Source organism: Copadichromis virginalis, linkage group LG4 (assembly GCF_057382275.1).
Source record: "Copadichromis virginalis isolate Kocher_CV1m ecotype Utaka linkage group LG4, C_Virginalis_male_GT1.1, whole genome shotgun sequence".
In the NCBI taxonomy this organism is placed as follows: domain Eukaryota; kingdom Metazoa; phylum Chordata; class Actinopteri; order Cichliformes; family Cichlidae; genus Copadichromis; species Copadichromis virginalis.
In genome coordinates this window covers 27,819,495-27,837,698 of record NC_140621.1, presented here as the reverse complement: position 1 = coordinate 27,837,698, position 18,204 = coordinate 27,819,495, and the positions used below count along the sequence as shown (strand labels likewise).

At 41.8% G+C, this 18,204-nt stretch overlaps 1 protein-coding gene across 1 annotated transcript; it reads left to right on the top strand.

Moving 5' to 3' along the window:
• Window positions 1-6,202: 6,202 nt before the first annotated feature.
• lfng (LFNG O-fucosylpeptide 3-beta-N-acetylglucosaminyltransferase) lies at window positions 6,203-13,827 on the top strand. Its single transcript, XM_085454661.1, has 8 exons — window positions 6,203-6,769; window positions 10,572-10,620; window positions 10,841-10,943; window positions 11,022-11,175; window positions 11,270-11,355; window positions 11,756-11,921; window positions 12,010-12,095; window positions 12,181-13,827. Exons 1-8 carry the CDS (start codon window positions 6,359-6,361, stop codon window positions 12,245-12,247), a joined length of 1,122 nt encoding a protein of 373 aa, XP_085310787.1. The 5' UTR covers window positions 6,203-6,358; the 3' UTR covers window positions 12,248-13,827.
• Window positions 13,828-18,204: the final 4,377 nt, after the last annotated feature.

Below are 18,204 nucleotides of genomic sequence, written 5' to 3'. Positions count from 1 at the left end.
AAACATTCATTAAAAGTCATAAACAGCAACAGATGTAGAATGATGCAGAGATTACTGAGCATCTGCCGTTGCGCCGTGTGAGGTATTGTGGTATCAGACGTGAATATTGTGAAAAAAGCTCAGGGGATCAGGACATCTTAGAGATATTAAGGTTTCCCCAATGACAACTGTTCAGTGGTAGTTTCCTTTTAGCCTGGAGGAGGTCTCCACTAAATCCAAAGGCCTGGAAAAAGAGGTAGCAGAGGTTTGGTTAACAGATCGAATGACAAGAGCCTCTGCAAGTGTAAGATCAAAAGGGAGTTTTTATTTGGTCACAAAGCCACCGGAAAGAGGGAATCATAAAAGTCTTCCATACAAGCTGGATTCAGATGCTAATAATGTATTGGTGCACCACTCCTCTGTCAGCTGGCATCACTGGTTTAGAGCGGCTCTGTGGTTAGCGCTGTTGCCTCACAGCAAGAGAATCCCAAGCAGTCTGCACATTCCTGGGTGAGTTTTCTCTGCTAGATCTACTTTTAAAACAGCTTTTGTTTTTCCCCTGTAAGATCCTCAATAACATGAACTTGTCCGCCTAGTGAGTCTTGAAATGCCTTTTCAACTGAACACCTATTTGTCAAGTACTGTCCTGTGCAGTGAGTCTTTTATACTTAAGAGGAAGGGGCATCTGGCTTTGAACTAGAGACCTTTTGATCTGCAGTCAATTGCTCTACCACTGAGCTATACCCCCATACAGCAAGCTATGACAAAATGACAATGACAAATCACAAAGTAGAACGCTTCATCCGATTGCAGTCTGTGGGAAACTGTCTTTTTTTTTAAACTTAACATTGTTCCAGTTGGTTCACATTTTAAACTGTAACCTTTTCACTCAGGCTGTGAGCATCTAAATCCACAAGTTACCCTGATCATCTGAAAAAGAGAAAAAAAGAAAAGACAAATGACACAATACATATAACACCCACACAAACACTCCTGGAGTGAAACTTCAGCACTTTCCCACCAGAGTCTCTCTCCACTGTGTCTGCCGTCCCGTGAGAGTCTGACACATCAGACTGCCCTGTCATTTCCACAGTATCAGATCCCACAGCCCTATTCTTCCACCACAATACACACAGAGATCATATCTCTCCAACTCTCGGTGTTTCACAACATAAAGCCCCCCCGTAACACTGGTGAAACAACAAGTAGGAAACCATGACAGCCCCCAGCCGATATCCATAATTGGGGCCAACCCACTAAATGCATTTAAGTCTGGGGCCTTGGATGTGAGGCAGAAGACCAGACCAGAATAGACAAGAGTCCTCCCAGTTTAATATGTTGATCATTTGATGCTCCCGGAACAACAAGAGCTGCCACAAAGACAGAGTGCTGGGAAGCATTAGGCTGACAGACTGGAAGTAGGGCAGAAGCAGGGGGTGACTGTCAGGTCTGAACAGTTATGCAAATAGCTGTAGTACCAAAGAGGAGAGTGTGAAGGGAACGAATATGACGGCGGTGTGTGTGGAACTTTAAAATCAGCTACCAGCAGTGAGTTTCCTGTTTTCACTGGACCTGCAGAGTTATGGTTTTCTCCTCTTCAGGAAAAAATTCTCTTGGCTCAGACTGCTGTGGGTTTTTTTCCTTTATATTTATCTAAGAAAAAACTTTATTGCTACTGATTCCCTCTTCAAAAAATCAAAAGTTAAGTGTACTCAATGTGATGGCAAGCAAACATAGAAAACTTTGCGGTTGAAAAGATGGGTTAGGCAAAACCCATTTGCAGTAGTTTTCAATATGGAATGAGAAGGAAGGAATGCATCAAACAATTAACAGGATATGAGTTGCTCTGATGCAATCGAAAAGAATGTAATAACACTGCGTTGTTGTTAAACACGAGCTTTTCTGGGCTATTCATCCACCAACTTACTTCTTACAGTACGCATTGTGATATGGAAATAATTCACCTGTTATATAATTCATCAGCTTTTAGTGGTCTCTTGGGTTTACTGAGAGCTTTGTGAAGTATCGCTGTTGTGTCTTGTTTCCAGTGGCAACAGGTGGTTTTGTACAATTTAGAGACAAACATCCTATTGTGAAAACAGAGAAGTGTATCACAAGCGCAACAGTTTGGATGGACAGTATAGATATTTCATGAAACCAACCAAATCTAAAATGTACATAAAAAGGCAATATTTCTTCAAGTAAACTATCTGAATATCTCCACACTAATACAGTATGAAAATAATATTCAGGATGGGAGTATTTGCGTGTTTTATCTGAACTTTATCTTGTATTATACTCTGTTTTGTTCTTCCATTGTGCTCACGTGAAGGAACTACTTTCAGACTTTTGGGAATTCTGTGTGTAAATCAAGAAAAATGGGTCATATTTACTCCTCTCAAAGCAGCTGAAGCATTCTCGGTTGCGGTCTTTGGAGAGTTTCCGCTAATGTAGCATGAGGAGGGAAACTGAAACCGAGATCTGAGGCGGACGGCCGGTCCCCTGGCTCTCACTTCTGGTGTGACCTGTAATCCCATCAGAGATAGTGTGTCCACGGTGGGAAAATAAACAGAACTGAAGACTGATCCCACCACTTGGCTCCCATCTCAGTGTGGTGTTATTCCATTTGTACTTTTTTATAGATTCAGTCCCACTTTTGATCAGGGTGCCCAGTACCACCCTCCACCGTGGTTAGTGTTTTTATAAAATTGGACAGTGTGCTATATCTGAAACATGCGCTGCATACTGGTTATATGCTTGCTTCTTTACATTCATTTGATCAGTTCAGCAAGTTAAATGAAAGTAATCAAACTTGACTAGTTTATACTTCATTTCGCCCTTTTTAGCATTTATAATAACGTCAGAAATTATATTAGTAACTGCAACAAAATCCTCCAAAATGAATGACAAGTGAAACGCAGTTGTAATAACTCATGTATACCTTAGGAAATTAGCTAAATAATTATTTTTAAATCAGTTTAGAACAAAAATACAGAGTCTTATACTCAATTTATCAAACATTTATCTACTTATAAATCCTAAGTAATAGGATTTATGTGTTACTCATAAATGCAAAACTCACAGAAACATTTATTAAATGTTGAGATCTGATTATTAAGCCCACTTTAAGGAACATTAAAGGAGACATTAGTTCTTTTCACACTGTTGGATGATCTTTAATCAGCTGCATATCTAGTAGCCCTATAGAGTGATTTCCAGTTGTGCCAGGGTAACAATAATTTGGCATATTATTATTGTTGTCCTGTGTTCTACCTCCTGCATGTGTCAGAAGAGAAAACTTTGAGCACTGTTCCAATCTGACTCTCTTAACATGTTCCAGAGTTCTTGTTTAAACACAGCTCTAGACAGCGTGCTTTATCCATGCTCCCTCCTGCAAGCTCTGTCCATGCAGCTCTCTTGCTGAAACTAAATGGAGTGTTGCCAGTAATGAGATTGCATTCAAAGTAGACTGCATATGAAAAAGGGCAACTTCAAATAATGTCCTGACCTGGTCTGCTGACACTGTGTGAAAGTCACAGATTCGGTACTGAAGCAACATGGCATATACCATGGAAGACTGGAACTGAAATATTCACTAATAAACAAAGGCTTCAAAAAGCAGCAGCCTTCATGGAGCCATCCTCGGGAATGTTAAACAAATGGAAAGAAATGGAAAGAAAATCTTGCCTTGAGCTAATGTCTTCCATGCTGTCTTATAGCCGAGTGTGTTTTCAGGTTTTTGTGGATTTTTTTGTGGGCTTGGGTGATCACGCTGTCCCACTTCATCCTGGGTTTCTTTACCTGCTGTATGTGTTTCACATGCAGCCTCCTTTGGAAATAGAAGAGCTATATATAGCAACCCTTTAATTTTATCATCTGGGCTCAGATCCCCTGACAGACTGATGCCTTCAAAGGGAAAAATCAAGCACACTGTGTGTTTATTTGTGGGTTTGTGGTCAATGTGGTGAGGAAGTGGCCTCGTCTGAAGAAACTAGGTTTAATACCGCTGGTATTCAGCAGTAATGTTAGATGGAGAGGTCAAAGAGGAGGTAGAGGAAAGGCATCTGAAAGCGTTTCAAATGGCTGAAATCAAGTGAACCCAGAGGGAGGCGGGAAAGGGAGCAGAGGCTTCTAAGACTGGAGAGAGTTTTGACTTGCCATTTTAACAGCTGACATTGTTTCACAAATCTAAAGAGCCAAAACACAGTTTCCTTGCTAGGAAGAAATCCATGCAAACCCAGCAGAAAGAGGTGTTTGACTGAAGATTAATGAAGGCCACAGAGACAGCCCCTTCTGCCTGGTTTCTCATGCTTTCTTTTAGACGCCTTTCTGTGCTCACTGTTAAAAGGTGGACAAAGAGCCTTGTCTGGAGCAACAGAGCGGAGAAGTAACTTCTGTCTTGCGTGTCTCAGAATTAGACAGAATGAAACACCTGCAGCGGAGAATATGCTGTTCTTGTGCATATTCTTTAAAAAGACTGATTTCATTTCTTGAACTGCAACTGCTGCAAAGACTTAGAGAGTCAAACAGGAACACAGACTTCAGACTTGGACAAGTGTGACTGTTGATCTTTTCCTGATGCCCCTGATACGCCTAGTCTTTGGGACACTGTTAGTTTGCTGGTATTACAATCATTATGGTCTGTGCAGTTTTTCATCCTAATTTGGATACTGTTGATCATCTTAGGAGAACACTGTGATAATAATAAACCCATGTGCAACGCGTTACTGTAATCCGATTACTTTTTTCAAGTAACGAGTAAAGTAAGGGATTACTATTGCACACTGCATTACTAAAAACGTGATTTTTTTGCGAGAATGTCTCATGACAATGACGTAAGCGAGTGCCACGTTCGTGACAACAGCTGTGTGCAGATCAACAATGGATAATATATAGAGTGCGGGAGAGAGTATGAGCGTGCAGCGTTTAAAGCGTGGAAGTACTGACCTTACTTTGAGTTTGATTCCATAAAAAGTGACAAAAACATTAGTGTCCCTTGCGCGTGGGAAGAAAACTTATTTTTACAGCGAAAAAACCCCTAAACTTCCAAGCAAGCACCACGCTACCACGTAATGGGAAATTCATGGAGAAACTCGCGGATTCTTCAATTGACCGCTGCGGCTCACCTGCACCTGGGCAAACCTCCGCCTACCCACTCCTGCTTTACAGGTGAAAATAGAGCAACAGGACCGCTAGTCTTTGACTTTATTTATTTTCTGCCGTGTTTTACTTGCATCTATTTGAAAGACTGAGTGTAAACACAAAAAAATATTTTATTTTATGTGCTGGAATGTGCAGAAAATAGGTTTAAACGTTAAACAAATTTCTTACAGTCAGTGAATGTTGCATATAATTAAATTTTTGCTTGATGCATAAAGTTAAAAGATTAAAACTAATAAAACAAGTTTTAAAAAGAGACTTTTCCATTTGATTACATTTTGTATGATGGATTATGTAGAAAAAGTAGAATTGGGCTGAAAGATCTATCACTTTATCACCTCTTCAGGTTGTAAATCGTGTTTTTAAAAAGTAACAAAGTAACTAACTAATTAATTACTTTTGAAAATAAGTAATCAGTAAAGTAACGGGATTACCTTTTTGGGGAAATAATCAGTAATTAGTTACTGATTACTTGATAACTTGACCAACACTGCCCATGTGATTGACCAGACTGCCTAAACCTGACGGTTGCTGCGGGTTATTGAGACTCCACCAGCTGAATGTTGGTCTAAATGAATCTCTTTTGGTCAGCATCCCAGCACTCCATTGCCAGAGCCAAAATCTGAATAACAAGTGTTCAGGAATGGCCAACTGTTTAGTGGCCTCTCAAGGTCAATGGAGAACAATGGAGGCTGTTTGTCTGGTGAACACCCGGTTCACACTCGGGCGAATTCAAATAGCTTCACTTTGAAAAAGAAAGAAATTTAAAGAGGGGAAAAATAAGCGTGATTTCAGTGTGGTGAACAGAATCCTTTTATTAGCTGATGAGTCACAGCATTGTGGGGATGATGCACTTTTTCTCCAGGTGCAGTCTCTGAAACACACCTTTCTTCGTGACCAGCTGCAATTTTTGTTTTACTTGGGTCAAACGTTCACTTTCATGATCTGTGAAAGGACAAGCTGCACTCACGCACGCACGCCCCGTTGCTGCATCACAGGCTGAACGCTGGCTTCACGGACCTCCCACGAGGCGTGGCCAAGTGTCGAAGCTTATATATGTTCCTCGTGAACGTTCGCTCCTGTATTATACAGCTATGCGGCGCTACTGAATTGGTGTTTGTCCTTTTGAGTTTCATTGAGGAAAAAAAATACCATATGGACTTTGCATTGGGAGTTCGTTTAGGCGCTTTATAGGTTTTAGTCGTATTTAGGTTTAATCATGTTGAAAAATAATGGAAAGAAGACCGCAATCTCAGTAGCCTGCACAGCATGTCTCTGCCTGCTGCTGCTGCTCCTGGTTGCTGTGCAGCATCACCGGGTGCAGGTGAGCGAGGTGACGAGCGAACGGGACATCGGTACGCGCTCTCTGCTCCAAGATGCCACGCCGGGGGAAGGGGAGAGCGCACCGCCTGAGAGCGCACGGGATAAGAAAGGATTCTCGGCTTACTTCACCAAACTGACCCGGGGACGGAGGGAGGTGGAGAAGCCCGCACGCTCGTTCGCGGACCCCCCTCCAGCTGAGAACATCAGCGCGGATGACATCTTCATCGCAGTGAAGACCACCAAGAAGTTCCACCAGTCCCGGCTGAGTCTGCTTCTGGAGACATGGATCTCCAGAAACGTGCAACAGGTAAATGGGAAAAATGTAGCATGGAACATTCAGCTCGTTATCAAAACACTGCGCGTGCACAATCCGAAAATTAAAGATTTCAGTGATTTACTTTGTAGATTATGTCATTGTTATTAAGCCCGCACTGCATAGTTGTAACAATAATCCAGTGTACGCATGCAGGTGATGATGATGTTTCATCGCTGTTCACGGTGCTTTATTGTTCCCCTTGTCACTAGATGACATACTGAAACGGCCACACTGTTCACCATGCTGAATTCCCTCTGCTCTGTCACTTTTTATTTTCCCCTGAGTGATGTCCCTGAGAACGGAGGGAGCAGTTTCAGAACTCCCTCTTCTCCCCTTTTCTCAACCCCCCTCTCTCCCCTCTCTCTATTATCCCCCCTCTTTTGAGGTGTCCCTGTGAATGTCCCCGGTGCAATGGATGCTTCACAGCCACCGACTCCAACGCTGTCCCCCTTCCAGGGCTAACAAAGCTTCTTTCTGAAGGGGGAAGAAAAGCTTTCCCAGCCCCTTGTCTCCCCTCTCTCCATGGGAACGTGGGAGCTGAGTCTGGGTCAAGCTTAGTGGAGGGATGGGAACGTGGGGGCTTCGTTTAGGGGATGCCTGGGACAAAAGGGTGCATCTATAGGCTTGCTTATGCTGGGAATGAGCACGCTGAGTATGAAAATGTCCTTGAAAACCAAGCTCCTTTAGAGGGTGCACAAAGACAAGGCTGAGGAAACGGTAGCTAGTCAAAGTGATTTTATCCTACACCTCACATGCGCTTTTGCAGAAGTCGTTGTAATTTGTTTCGGCTACAGTCACATAAAGGCTTTCTTTTTATTCCAAGCAGCAATAAAGTTGAAGGGGATCTGTTTGATGCCAGGGTTTCAAATAATAATAGACTGTCACAATCACTGTGTGAAAAGGAGTAATGATTAGATGGAGTAGATCAAACCATGATCTGCAACAGCTGCTTACATGCGAACAGCTTCTGCTAATTGTTTGCAATTACTGCAGTGGATGATGTTAGTTAACCCATTTAAAACAGAATTATCAGCAGGGCTGAGAGGCAGGCAGCTGGTAGGTGGCTGCATGGACAAAAAGGACAGACTGAGCACCACAATGCATGAAGGAGTTCCTGGAGAAGGGGTGCCAGGTGGTCAGGGGAGACAGCACAATGGAAGGCCTTAATGCCAGCCATATGATGTTCATGAGTTCCCACCATGTACATATGGTCATCCTCTGTGATCAGATTTGATTCTCACGCTCAGCTGATGGACATCTGTGGAGTTTGCATCAATGTTGGAGTATCAGACACAAGGGACAAAAAGTATTATTTCTGTATAAGCAAGTATGTTTCTGCAGGCTTTTACACTTGCTTGCTTCTCACATCTGCTCAGTATGTGATCTGGTGGTGTTTCTGTGAGAACAGGGAAGGTAGATTATCTCTGTGATAGGTTTGTTGACACAATAGTGCTTGTGGCCTTCTTAATCTTTGAGCGCATACATAGCATAAATAACACTTTTGTAAATCCAGCTTGTTTGGGTCTTTATGCACATTGTTAATAAATGCTTTTGGAAAAAAAAACATTCAGTAGCTGGGACTTTACGTTTAAAGTTTAATTCCTAACCATCCTCTTTACTTTCTCTCTTTCCAGAGTTCATTTGGAAATCTGGCACATATGAGCGTTTTTTTTTTTCCTCCAGTTTGCAAAATTATTTCAAGTGTCTGGACAGCTGGCACTGACATCTTCACGGTGGTGTGCCATGCATTCCTCTCTTAAGAGTCTGATAATTAGCCAGCCGTCCAACAATGAGATCTTTTAGCATTTAGGAAAAAAAAAAACCCCCACAGTTATTCAAATGGCTTCAGTGTAAAGAAATAAAATACAAGCCGTCAGAAAGTGGGTGGATGTCATTAAGGAGGAAATCCTGCTGTTAATCTGCAACTTCTGATTTGGAAATCAACAAATGCATGTGTTTTATGCCATCAACTTATCTTTTACTGCATCCCTGATGAAACAATTCTAATCCTGTGTGATGTCTGCCAAATTATTAGTCTGCACAAAAAGTGCTGAAATGCTTTGAAAAGCTGGGACAAAAAGGGGAAGGAATCGGGGTGGAGGTGGATGATGGAAAAGAAGGGAGCCCAGTGCCCTTCCTTCCTGTGGAGCTGGAGGCAGCCAGCCAGGCACCACGTTCAGCTCAGACAGGGCCGTGCCAGACCTTCCTGTGATCAGGAGCGCAGCACCGCTCTTCTCCTCACCTCTTGCCCTCTCGCCTCTTATCTCTGCTCCACACAGGACCATCTCTTTTCTCTCTCGTGCATTCTTTTTGTTTGAATTAGTATTCCATGAAAGTAGCTCTTTTAAGTTTTCAGTGAAGGAACAATGACTAAGGAAAAAACTTCACTGGGAGATTTCTCTTTAGTTAACTCCTGCAGCTGTATGCAAATGCTGGCAGGCGTTTACCCAGTGGAGACTTTACCCAGCATGAAAACTCACAGCATTGTTCTATTCAAGAGGCTCTGGCTGTGTGTGGGGGGGAGATGACGGGGTGAAAAGGAGGTGATTGGCCACACACGGTTTTTGATTTACTAATCAGCAGTGAGAATCCCACCACCGCTCCTCCATCCACCCTCCTCCTCTTTCTGTCAGTAGCCAGGCAGCTCTGGCAGCTGCCTCAGTGATTAGGCTGTCTATTGAACGAGCTTTAAAGCAAACAGCGCCAGCCTCTGATCCCTTCACCAGCGAAACCACCACTGTTCCCTAAACAAATACAGGCTCATGGCTTTAGCGTTGAGCAACATCTGCTCAGAATTTGTTCCACAAACTGCTTGAGCAGCCTCGCTTTGTGTTGGGGGGAAAAACAAAAACTAAACTGGAGCAACCGATGTTTCATTTAATTCAAGTAAAGTCAGCGGCCTGCTTATAGATGCACATCACAGATTGCAGTTGCTCAGCAGCAGGGCGATGGTGGTGAACGTGCAGGCATTAGAGCTCTATCTGTTAGTGAGGGTTAAGGGAGCATGACCTGGCATGTAGAGACACGTGGCGTAGATAGGATAGTGTGGTGTTCGGCAGGTGCTGCCTCACCTGAGGTGAAGAGTAAACAGACTACTGGCGGTTACAAAGCCTGGGGCCGGCCGCCTTTTCATCACCGCTATTCAGCAGCTCGCACCTGCTCTGTGTGAGTTGTCATAAAGAGAAGTCTAATCTCTTCCCGCTTCTTTTAAGTGTGTTCCTGTAAGGTGCCCTTTGTTCTTTACTCCTTTTATGACTAATTGCTACATTTAACAAGTGCCTGCAGTCTGGTGGTTTTAATTCTTCTAACGTTTTTGAATCTGTCAGTCACACAGATGCGAAGACAAAGAGACAGACATTTTTTTCCATGCTGCTGTTTTTATCAGCATTAATCATTTTGAAGCTCGGCAGCAGGTCCAGCAGAGCGACGAGGCTCAGCCACGGGATGTGATACATGAACGGGGTGTGTGTGTGGGAGGCGGACAGTCTGCCTCCTCCTTTGTTGTTTGTCTGGGATGCTTCGGGGCGGCTGCATAGTTGCCATGGTGAGAGTAAAATGCAGGACAAAAGGCCTTTATTAGAGCAGGAGGCTGTTTAACTCAATGCGTTTTCCACTGCATAAAAGCAATGCTGATTGATGCTAATCACACCAGCTGGATGTGACGGAGAGAGACTTTGAACACACTGTTGAATAAGACCGTGTGGCCACTTCACATGATCAGCCAGAGTAGCTATAATTTTGTGGTTCTGAAGGCCAAGTCTCCTTATCTGTGACTTCCCTTGTTTGTTTACAGACGTACATCTTCACAGATGGAGAAGATGGTGAGCTGAAGAAGAAAATTGGTAAGTTTTATGAGGGAGCTTTCAAGTTGCCAACAAAGATCATTTTGTTTGAGAAAGGCACCATCAATGAGAAACCGAATCCCATTTTAAATGCCACAAAAATTTTGCTCTGAGCTTTTTGCCTCTGTGAAAGATGACTTTGAAATACACAGATGCTTCTTTGATGATGCCATGCCTTATGTTTTAAGCCATAACTCTGTCTCTTTCATGACCGCCACAGGGAGTCATGCAATTAACACCAACTGCTCTGCGGCACACAGCCGACAAGCTCTGTCTTGCAAGATGGCGGTGGAATATGACAAGTTCATCGAGTCGGGGAAAAAGTAAGCATCGCTTTAGAAAACGCTCACTTGTGCATTAGCCGAGAATGGCTTTGATCTAATAACTATTCTGTTTTGCAGGTGGTTCTGTCACGTAGATGATGACAATTACGTGAATGTTCGGGCCCTGGTGAAGCACCTGTCCCAGTACCCCCACACCCAGGACATGTACCTCGGCAAACCCAGTCTGGACCGGCCAATAGAGGCCACAGAGAGGCTGGGCGACAATAAGATGGTATGCTGAAGATTGTTGTTGATATCGCAGTATATATTTTAATGGTGACTCGCCAGATGGTAGCATTAATAACCTTTTCGTTCTCCTTTTATAGAAACCAGTGAATTTCTGGTTTGCAACAGGAGGAGCAGGTTTCTGTGTGAGTCGGGGTCTGGCGCTGAAGATGAGCCCATGGGCCAGGTAAGATATTTGTAATTATGCTGCACTAAGATTGCATTTGCCTTGTAGTGAACACATAAACTACAAAAACCCCCAAACGTCCTCAATAGTCGATCCAATGGATTACTACATTTGGAATAGTAAATTTCTAAGCTAAAGCCCAATAAAAATAAAGGCAAGAAGTAGTGCCCCAAATCCCCACCCACATCACAATGCCAACCTTGGGCGTGTCTTTACTTGGATCTGTAACCAGCTTGCAACACCCAGAGACTCTAGAACTGCCATTATAAGAAAGTAGGTGCAAGGCTTTAGGTGTTTCAGAGGCATGTTACAATTTCAAAGTGACTTCCTGTCAGTAGAAAGGATTCGTACAGTAGAGCAGAGTACACTGGCACTGACCAGGTGACTTCTTATTTTTTAGTGGCGGTCACTTCATGAACACAGCCGAGAAGATCCGTCTTCCGGACGACTGCACCATCGGCTACATCATCGAGTCGGTTCTGGGGGTCCCCCTGACCCGCAGCAACCTGTTCCACTCCCACCTGGAAAACCTGCAACAGGTGTCCAGATCTGAGATTCACAAGCAGGTGAGAGGCTTATAGGACATTCTGCATCCTCGAGAAAAGGGCAAATCCGAGTGAATGTGGTGTTCACGTTTTTGCTCTTTTTTTTCAGATCACTCTAAGTTATGGGATGTTTGAAAACAAGAGCAATATCATCAATTTGAAAGGAGCGTTTCCAGTAGAGGAGGATCCATCAAGGTGAGGGGCTGTTTTACTTAGTTATAAGACGTATTAATTTAAGCACATTTTCAACATAGATCTAAGTCTTTTTCTTGTCTTCCAGGTTCAAGTCTGTGCACTGTCTCCTGTACCCAGACACCCCGTGGTGTCCTCCCCAGGTTCCCTATTAGGGCGACCGCTCCTTTCTCATCCTCGTCTCCGTCTTGCCTCGGTATCTGAAAGGCTCGTGGAGACCAGTGTTTGGTATTAGACCATGTGGCTGCTGTATTCTTGCTGCAGTGGTGCATGGTTTTTAATAGTTTTACTGGGCTGCTGTGCGGCCCGCCTCGGGACTCTTCCTTCCTCTCTGGAGCCAGAGCCTCATCCCGTATTATGGGGTACGGTCGGAGGACTTCAGCTCTGCAGGAAGTAGCTTTCATCGTTAAGCTTTGCAGGCAATCAGTTGAGCTTTGTGATGTACATGTTGCTTGTAAATGTATCTGCTATTCTCATAGAATGTATTGTCTTATATTTGAGCCTTTTGCCAGCTTTACATTAACACTTTTTTTTTTGCTTTTTAAAATGCAGAGCCCTTCAAGTCTATGTTTGTAGGCTTTGGGCTTTTTTCTCATTTAATTGGCTTTTTTGGGTATTTCTTTTGTATCAGATGACTCCGGACATTTGCTCTAATATGAAGATGTTGTTGTGCTTTTAAGTTAACAGTGTTATATTCCCCATAACCTGAGCTGGCAGTTGGCAGATTTTCAAATGCATCCTTTGGCGATCCAATCTGATGTGTATCAGGACAAAGCACTTTTCCCTTCCTCATAGTTTTGTTTTTATTTCACGAACTTACCTAGTTTACGTCCTCTAATGATATACTTCAGATTTGTCCCAAACTAACAAAAAACCCCAAAAATAACCCCTCAAAATCTCAACATTTGCTCCTTTTGATGTATTTAATAACACTCCTTGCATTAGTTACAATCAAGGAAAAGTAATGAGTGGTAGAGATTTTGCTTTGGGGTTATAGTCACCTTTGCTTTGCTTTGACAAGTCTTTTTTTTTTTTTTTTTTTTTTTTTAAATATTGCACAGCTGTGTTTCAAATGGGCTGATGTTTGCTCCTCACCTCTGAAAGGTACAACAGAGAAGAATTACTGTCTTTTTAGTTTGGATGATTCCCATTCGAAGAAGAAAAGCAAGAGCAGTTTGAATCAGTAGCACAGAAAAGGAGAACCAGATGGGTAAACTGAGCCGCAGTCTATAATAGTTTGCACAAAAGACTGTTGAGCCTCTGTGTTGTTGTCAATATGAACGTTCCTTATTTACACATAACATCAGCTGGTTACTGTTGAGGCCTGCGAGGTGAAAGCGACATCAGCGTTTCCTCATGGAGGTGTCTGTGTTCCCTCTGTGTCATTTCTCACCCATATTGGGTTACGCTATACATCTTGATTACAGTATTGTGTACTGTGCCTTTGTTTAAATTAGTAGGGATTGTCTATGCTTAGAATGTAATTTCCCCCTTTGTGGTTTACATACACTTAATGACCTGTATTTTTTTTTTTTTTTTTTTTTTTTGTGGGACTGCTTTAAACTGTGCTAAATGACTGTGGTGTTTTATTCTCCAGTATCTGGAGGGTTTGACCAGTTCATTCCCAATAACTGGCTCCTCAGGGATTATGAGCTGATCCTGGTATTAACTACCATGGGACCCACGGTGGGACCTAAAACTCTGAATAAAAATGTATAACCACTGAGAAACTTTCCATTTTTTGGTAATGTTTTTATTTGACTGTCTTGCAAGCTTAAGATGTTACACTTAATGCTCACATTAATCCTATTTGTAGTACTTGGTCCTTTATGGACACTTGAACTTAAATCACACATTAAATCTTGTAACAAAACTGTCACTCGTGAACTCTGGACGACACTGGGAGATTCAAGGTTTTTTTTCCACACTTGTCCTTTCTCGGGAGTAACAGACCACAAAAGACAGCCTGTTTCAGATGACATATCAGTACAGGAAATAGTTTGATTTAGGTGTGGAAGCGGCCTTAGTAGAATCTGCAAGACACAGGATGATGATGATTTTCACGTTGCTGCATTTAGATATCAGACTTTGTACAAACAGCCTGGCAGGTTAAAGACCTGTGACTATGCTAAAGACTGGTCTATATGAGTATTTCAGTTTTACTTTATAGCTGAGGCTTATTTTTAATTCTTCTGTGTGGATTTGATAGCTGTAGTACACATGACTTTACAATGAAAGAAAATGACCCTTTCAGCATGAATTGTAGTGGTTGTGCTCATGATACACATCCCCTCTACATTCAGAGATGGCTTTTCATAATCCAATATTCAACAGATATTACTATGATGAAAGAAGCAGCCGGAGGCCCGGGTGTTCTCAGCCCTCCCTGCACTTATCCGTGCTGTTATAGGGTAAGAGGAAGGGTACTTCTTAGACTGGCTGCCATACATAAAGACAACCATTGGCATCTACAAACAATTTAGATCCCCCAACTAACCTAAAACCACATGTTCTTAGACTGTGGGAAGACGCCAGAGTACCAAGTGAGAATCTACACAGGCATGAGGAGAATGTGCAAACTAGACACAGGAGCGTCCCGCGCACTAAATGAAACACAAATAACAGCTAAAATAAAACAAAACTAACACTTAACTCTATAAATCCAAGAATAACCAATGCGCAGTCATTCCAGTTATCACAGGAATGATAATGAACATCAAAACAGGAATCAGAGCCTAACCATCATCAAATCTAAGAACAACAAGACCAAACAGAAACCACGTAATTAAAGCACTCATAGAATGATTTTCTATTCCATTTGAACACTCACACAAACCTCATTCACACACTCTGATGGATTCATCATGGGCAACTTAGGGTTCAGTGTTTTGCCCAAGGATACTTTGATACGCAGACTAGAAGTGTCAGATATTAAACCGCTGACCTTTTAACAAGCCACTCCACCTTCTGTGCTACAGCCACCCTGGTTAATATTTAAAAAAAGAGTCCAAAGAAATTTAAAACCGCACACACAACAAATTCTTGATTGTTGTGTCAGTTTAAATGTTTATTTATCAGTGGAGGTGGCTGTTAGATTCACTGTTAGATTGACAGGTAGACCAGAAGAGTTGTCATTTAAGGGAAATGATATGTTTTTGTGTGCTGCTATAACAAGATGTGATAGATTAAATGTACAGGAGTGGACTTTTTCATGCTGGGCTCAAAATAAAAAATTACTGGTGGGTCACACTTTCCGCCCTATATTTAATAATGTTTTTATGTATCAACACTATCAGCTTTGTCTGTAATGGACTCTTTTTACACTGAAGTGTTGCTATTTTTATCTAGTTTTTATTTTCCACCACTTGTTATGACGGACGGCAATTCAGTGTCTTCCCACAAGGGATTTAACATGTCAAAGGAACAAAAAGCCCCCCAAATTACTACTAACACGGGAACTTTTTAAAGAAGGCAGAAATCTGCCACACTTTATTTTCTGCACTGTGAAGAATGAAATATTAATTAAAACAACTTTTCTTTTTTCTTTTTTTTATCCTAAAATAAATAGTTTACTTGAAACGAAGCACATCCCGGCTGAACTCTGGGAGACACTGAACTGAAGATCCATCACCAAAGCCTTGCATGGGAGACAAATCACTCACAGCAAACATCCTCACCACAAACCATAATCACAGCTTTGTCTTCCATGGATGTATAGTGGGAAAAGCTTGAGTCTTTCATGTGTCTAAAGCTCATGTTCAAACACAGCAAGAGCCCTCTGCAACCTAAATCTCCCCGCTTCTCTTCTGTTTTAACTCACAAAACATTTCCAATTAATCTGCACACGGGTTTCACACATATAACTAAAGTGAGCAATAGAGGCACTTTGATTCGTAGACATTTATTCTGCTTCTTCGTCTTGCTAAGAGGAAGAGAAAGATCTGTTCCCTGGCACTGCACCCATGGGAAAAAGACAATGTGGCTTAAGTGCAAAACTCTTGTATTATTAAACTGTGAATGTGCAAACAGTAATTGGATCAGCAGCAGTTTGATCTTTTCCTGCAAGAGGGAAAGGTTTTTATATAAACAACAAATCATTAGAATCTCGGTCTAATCTGTCTTTAATCTTTTTAACCTTGGAGGAAAACTCAGAGTCGGTTGCAGTTTTACAGCGTTTTCCCAGTTGTAAATCATTAAAAGTACAAGTCAGTAAAAAAAGAAGTTTGGATGCTTTTACAAATTTGCCAAGAGAGGATTGGAAAACACCAATTCCTGGAGGTTACGTGTAATTCAGATCTCTGAGCAACTCTGAAACAATTATCACTGTTACATATTTTTCTTTTGGTGGTTTTCCAATATTTGCCTTCCTTGCTATTCTAATTATATCCGTTACCAGCTAGCAAATGCAGGATAACACAGCCAGGCTGAGGCTTTAAGTGTATGCTATTAGCATTTCAATTTCCACCCAGAGCTTAGGCCAAGTCTTCACCCTCACACAGGGAGACTGATTGAACAGAGCTTTGTTAAAGAAGAGAGCGTGTTGGACACAAAATGTAGCAGCAATCAGACTCTTAGAAACTCTTTCTTTCATTCTTTCTCCCTGTCCTATCCCCCAGTCATGTCTGTCCCGTTTGTAGCAACTGAAAATAAAATAAATTCATAATTATAATAAAGGTCAATCAAATGGACCAATATGGCAAGGCCATGATGATCCACTTGGTAAAATAAATCCGCTTGGCATCTTTCTTGGCCTTAAGACAACAATTCTGATGGCTAAAGATCCAAACGGGACACAAAAAAAAAGAGAAAAAAGAAAAAAAAAAAGAAAAAAGAAACTGCAATATTTAACAGCTATAAATACTTTTGTTTTTGCAAAACATGAAAAGAGTGTGCTTACTACCTGAGTAATTAGTCCAGTAAAAACTGAATCAGGTACTTTGCATGTCACTGAAAGGCTCGTAGGAAATGTTGATGGAAAGTTTAGAATGACTGGTTGAAAGAGGTGGAATGATTTCAAGTGTTTTGCATATGTATGATGCGGTGACAGGTGAACGATTTCACCTGTCACCGCAAACAGGCACCTCAGGTGGAGCACCTGCCCGTCGGTGAACCGTGGTGAAATGTTACCCGGGGGCTGTTTCTCTGGGTTTGTTCACTAATAAAGAATCCAGTATCCAAAATGTCTGTTGCGTTCTGTTGACAAAACATAAAAAAGCCAACATGACTTGTGTTTGTCTCAGTTTGAGTCATGGTTTAGGAGAAATGCAGCTTCTCTGCCCACCCACATGTTTTCACCGAGGGGGAGAAACTGAATATAAAAACACGGAGAGTCTTGTCTGTCACCCATGTAATGACCCAACAGACTGAGAGCGGTTTTAAGTGTTTTATGACTACTGGGAAAGCTTTTCACTCAGTTCAAAATGATAAAGAACTAGTCCACCTGGTATTTAGATGGCCATCCACAGTGTTTACCCTACCCTACCAGGTATGGAGCCAGGGTCAGAACCTCAGTATGAAGTGAAATGCTAAATGTCAAACACTCAACCGCAAAGAGCCTAAACAATTAAAGTAATGCAAAATCATCACAGGAGAAAAAATAAACAGACATTAAATTACTGACAACCCACAAAAAGTCACACAAAACACACAGATCAACACAAAGAGGCAAAACCCCAACCACAACGACACACATTGGAACCACACAATGATCGAAACTGTGACCATGAAGACTTTCAAAACCACCACAGAGACAATAACAACAGCGACAAAGCAAGAATCGAGACAAGCTGACGCAAAACAACCAGAAAGACTTAAAAAGAAGCCGCAAAGAGAAATATAACAAAATTCAAAATGACTTAAGAGACACAAAATATCTAAAATAGGAATAAAAGAAATGTAAAGTTAGCTAAAGCCTGGGGATCTTTCTACTCTTTGTCATTGTGCGACAGCATTGATAGTTTATTTAATTAAGGTTTGTTTAATACACATTAGTATTTAGATTCGGTTTTTGATGAAGAGATGTCAGTATATTTCAGATCTAAAAGTGTCACAGGTCTGGAATGACGGAAACACTTGAATTAGCCTGTTAACAGTCTGTTTAAAACACAAACAC

What these genes read in the sequence shown, in the direction of transcription:
- lfng (XM_085454661.1), top strand. Translation starts at nt 6,359, where the DNA reads ATGTTGAAAAATAATGGAAAGAAGACCGCAATCTCAGTAGCCTGCACA. An exon ending in TCTCCAGAAACGTGCAACAG is followed by an intron (nt 6,770 to 10,571) that starts GTAAATGGGAAA and finishes GTTTGTTTACAG; the next exon opens with ACGTACATCTTCACAGATGG. An exon ending in AAGATGAGCCCATGGGCCAG is followed by an intron (nt 11,356 to 11,755) that starts GTAAGATATTTG and finishes CTTATTTTTTAG; the next exon opens with TGGCGGTCACTTCATGAACA.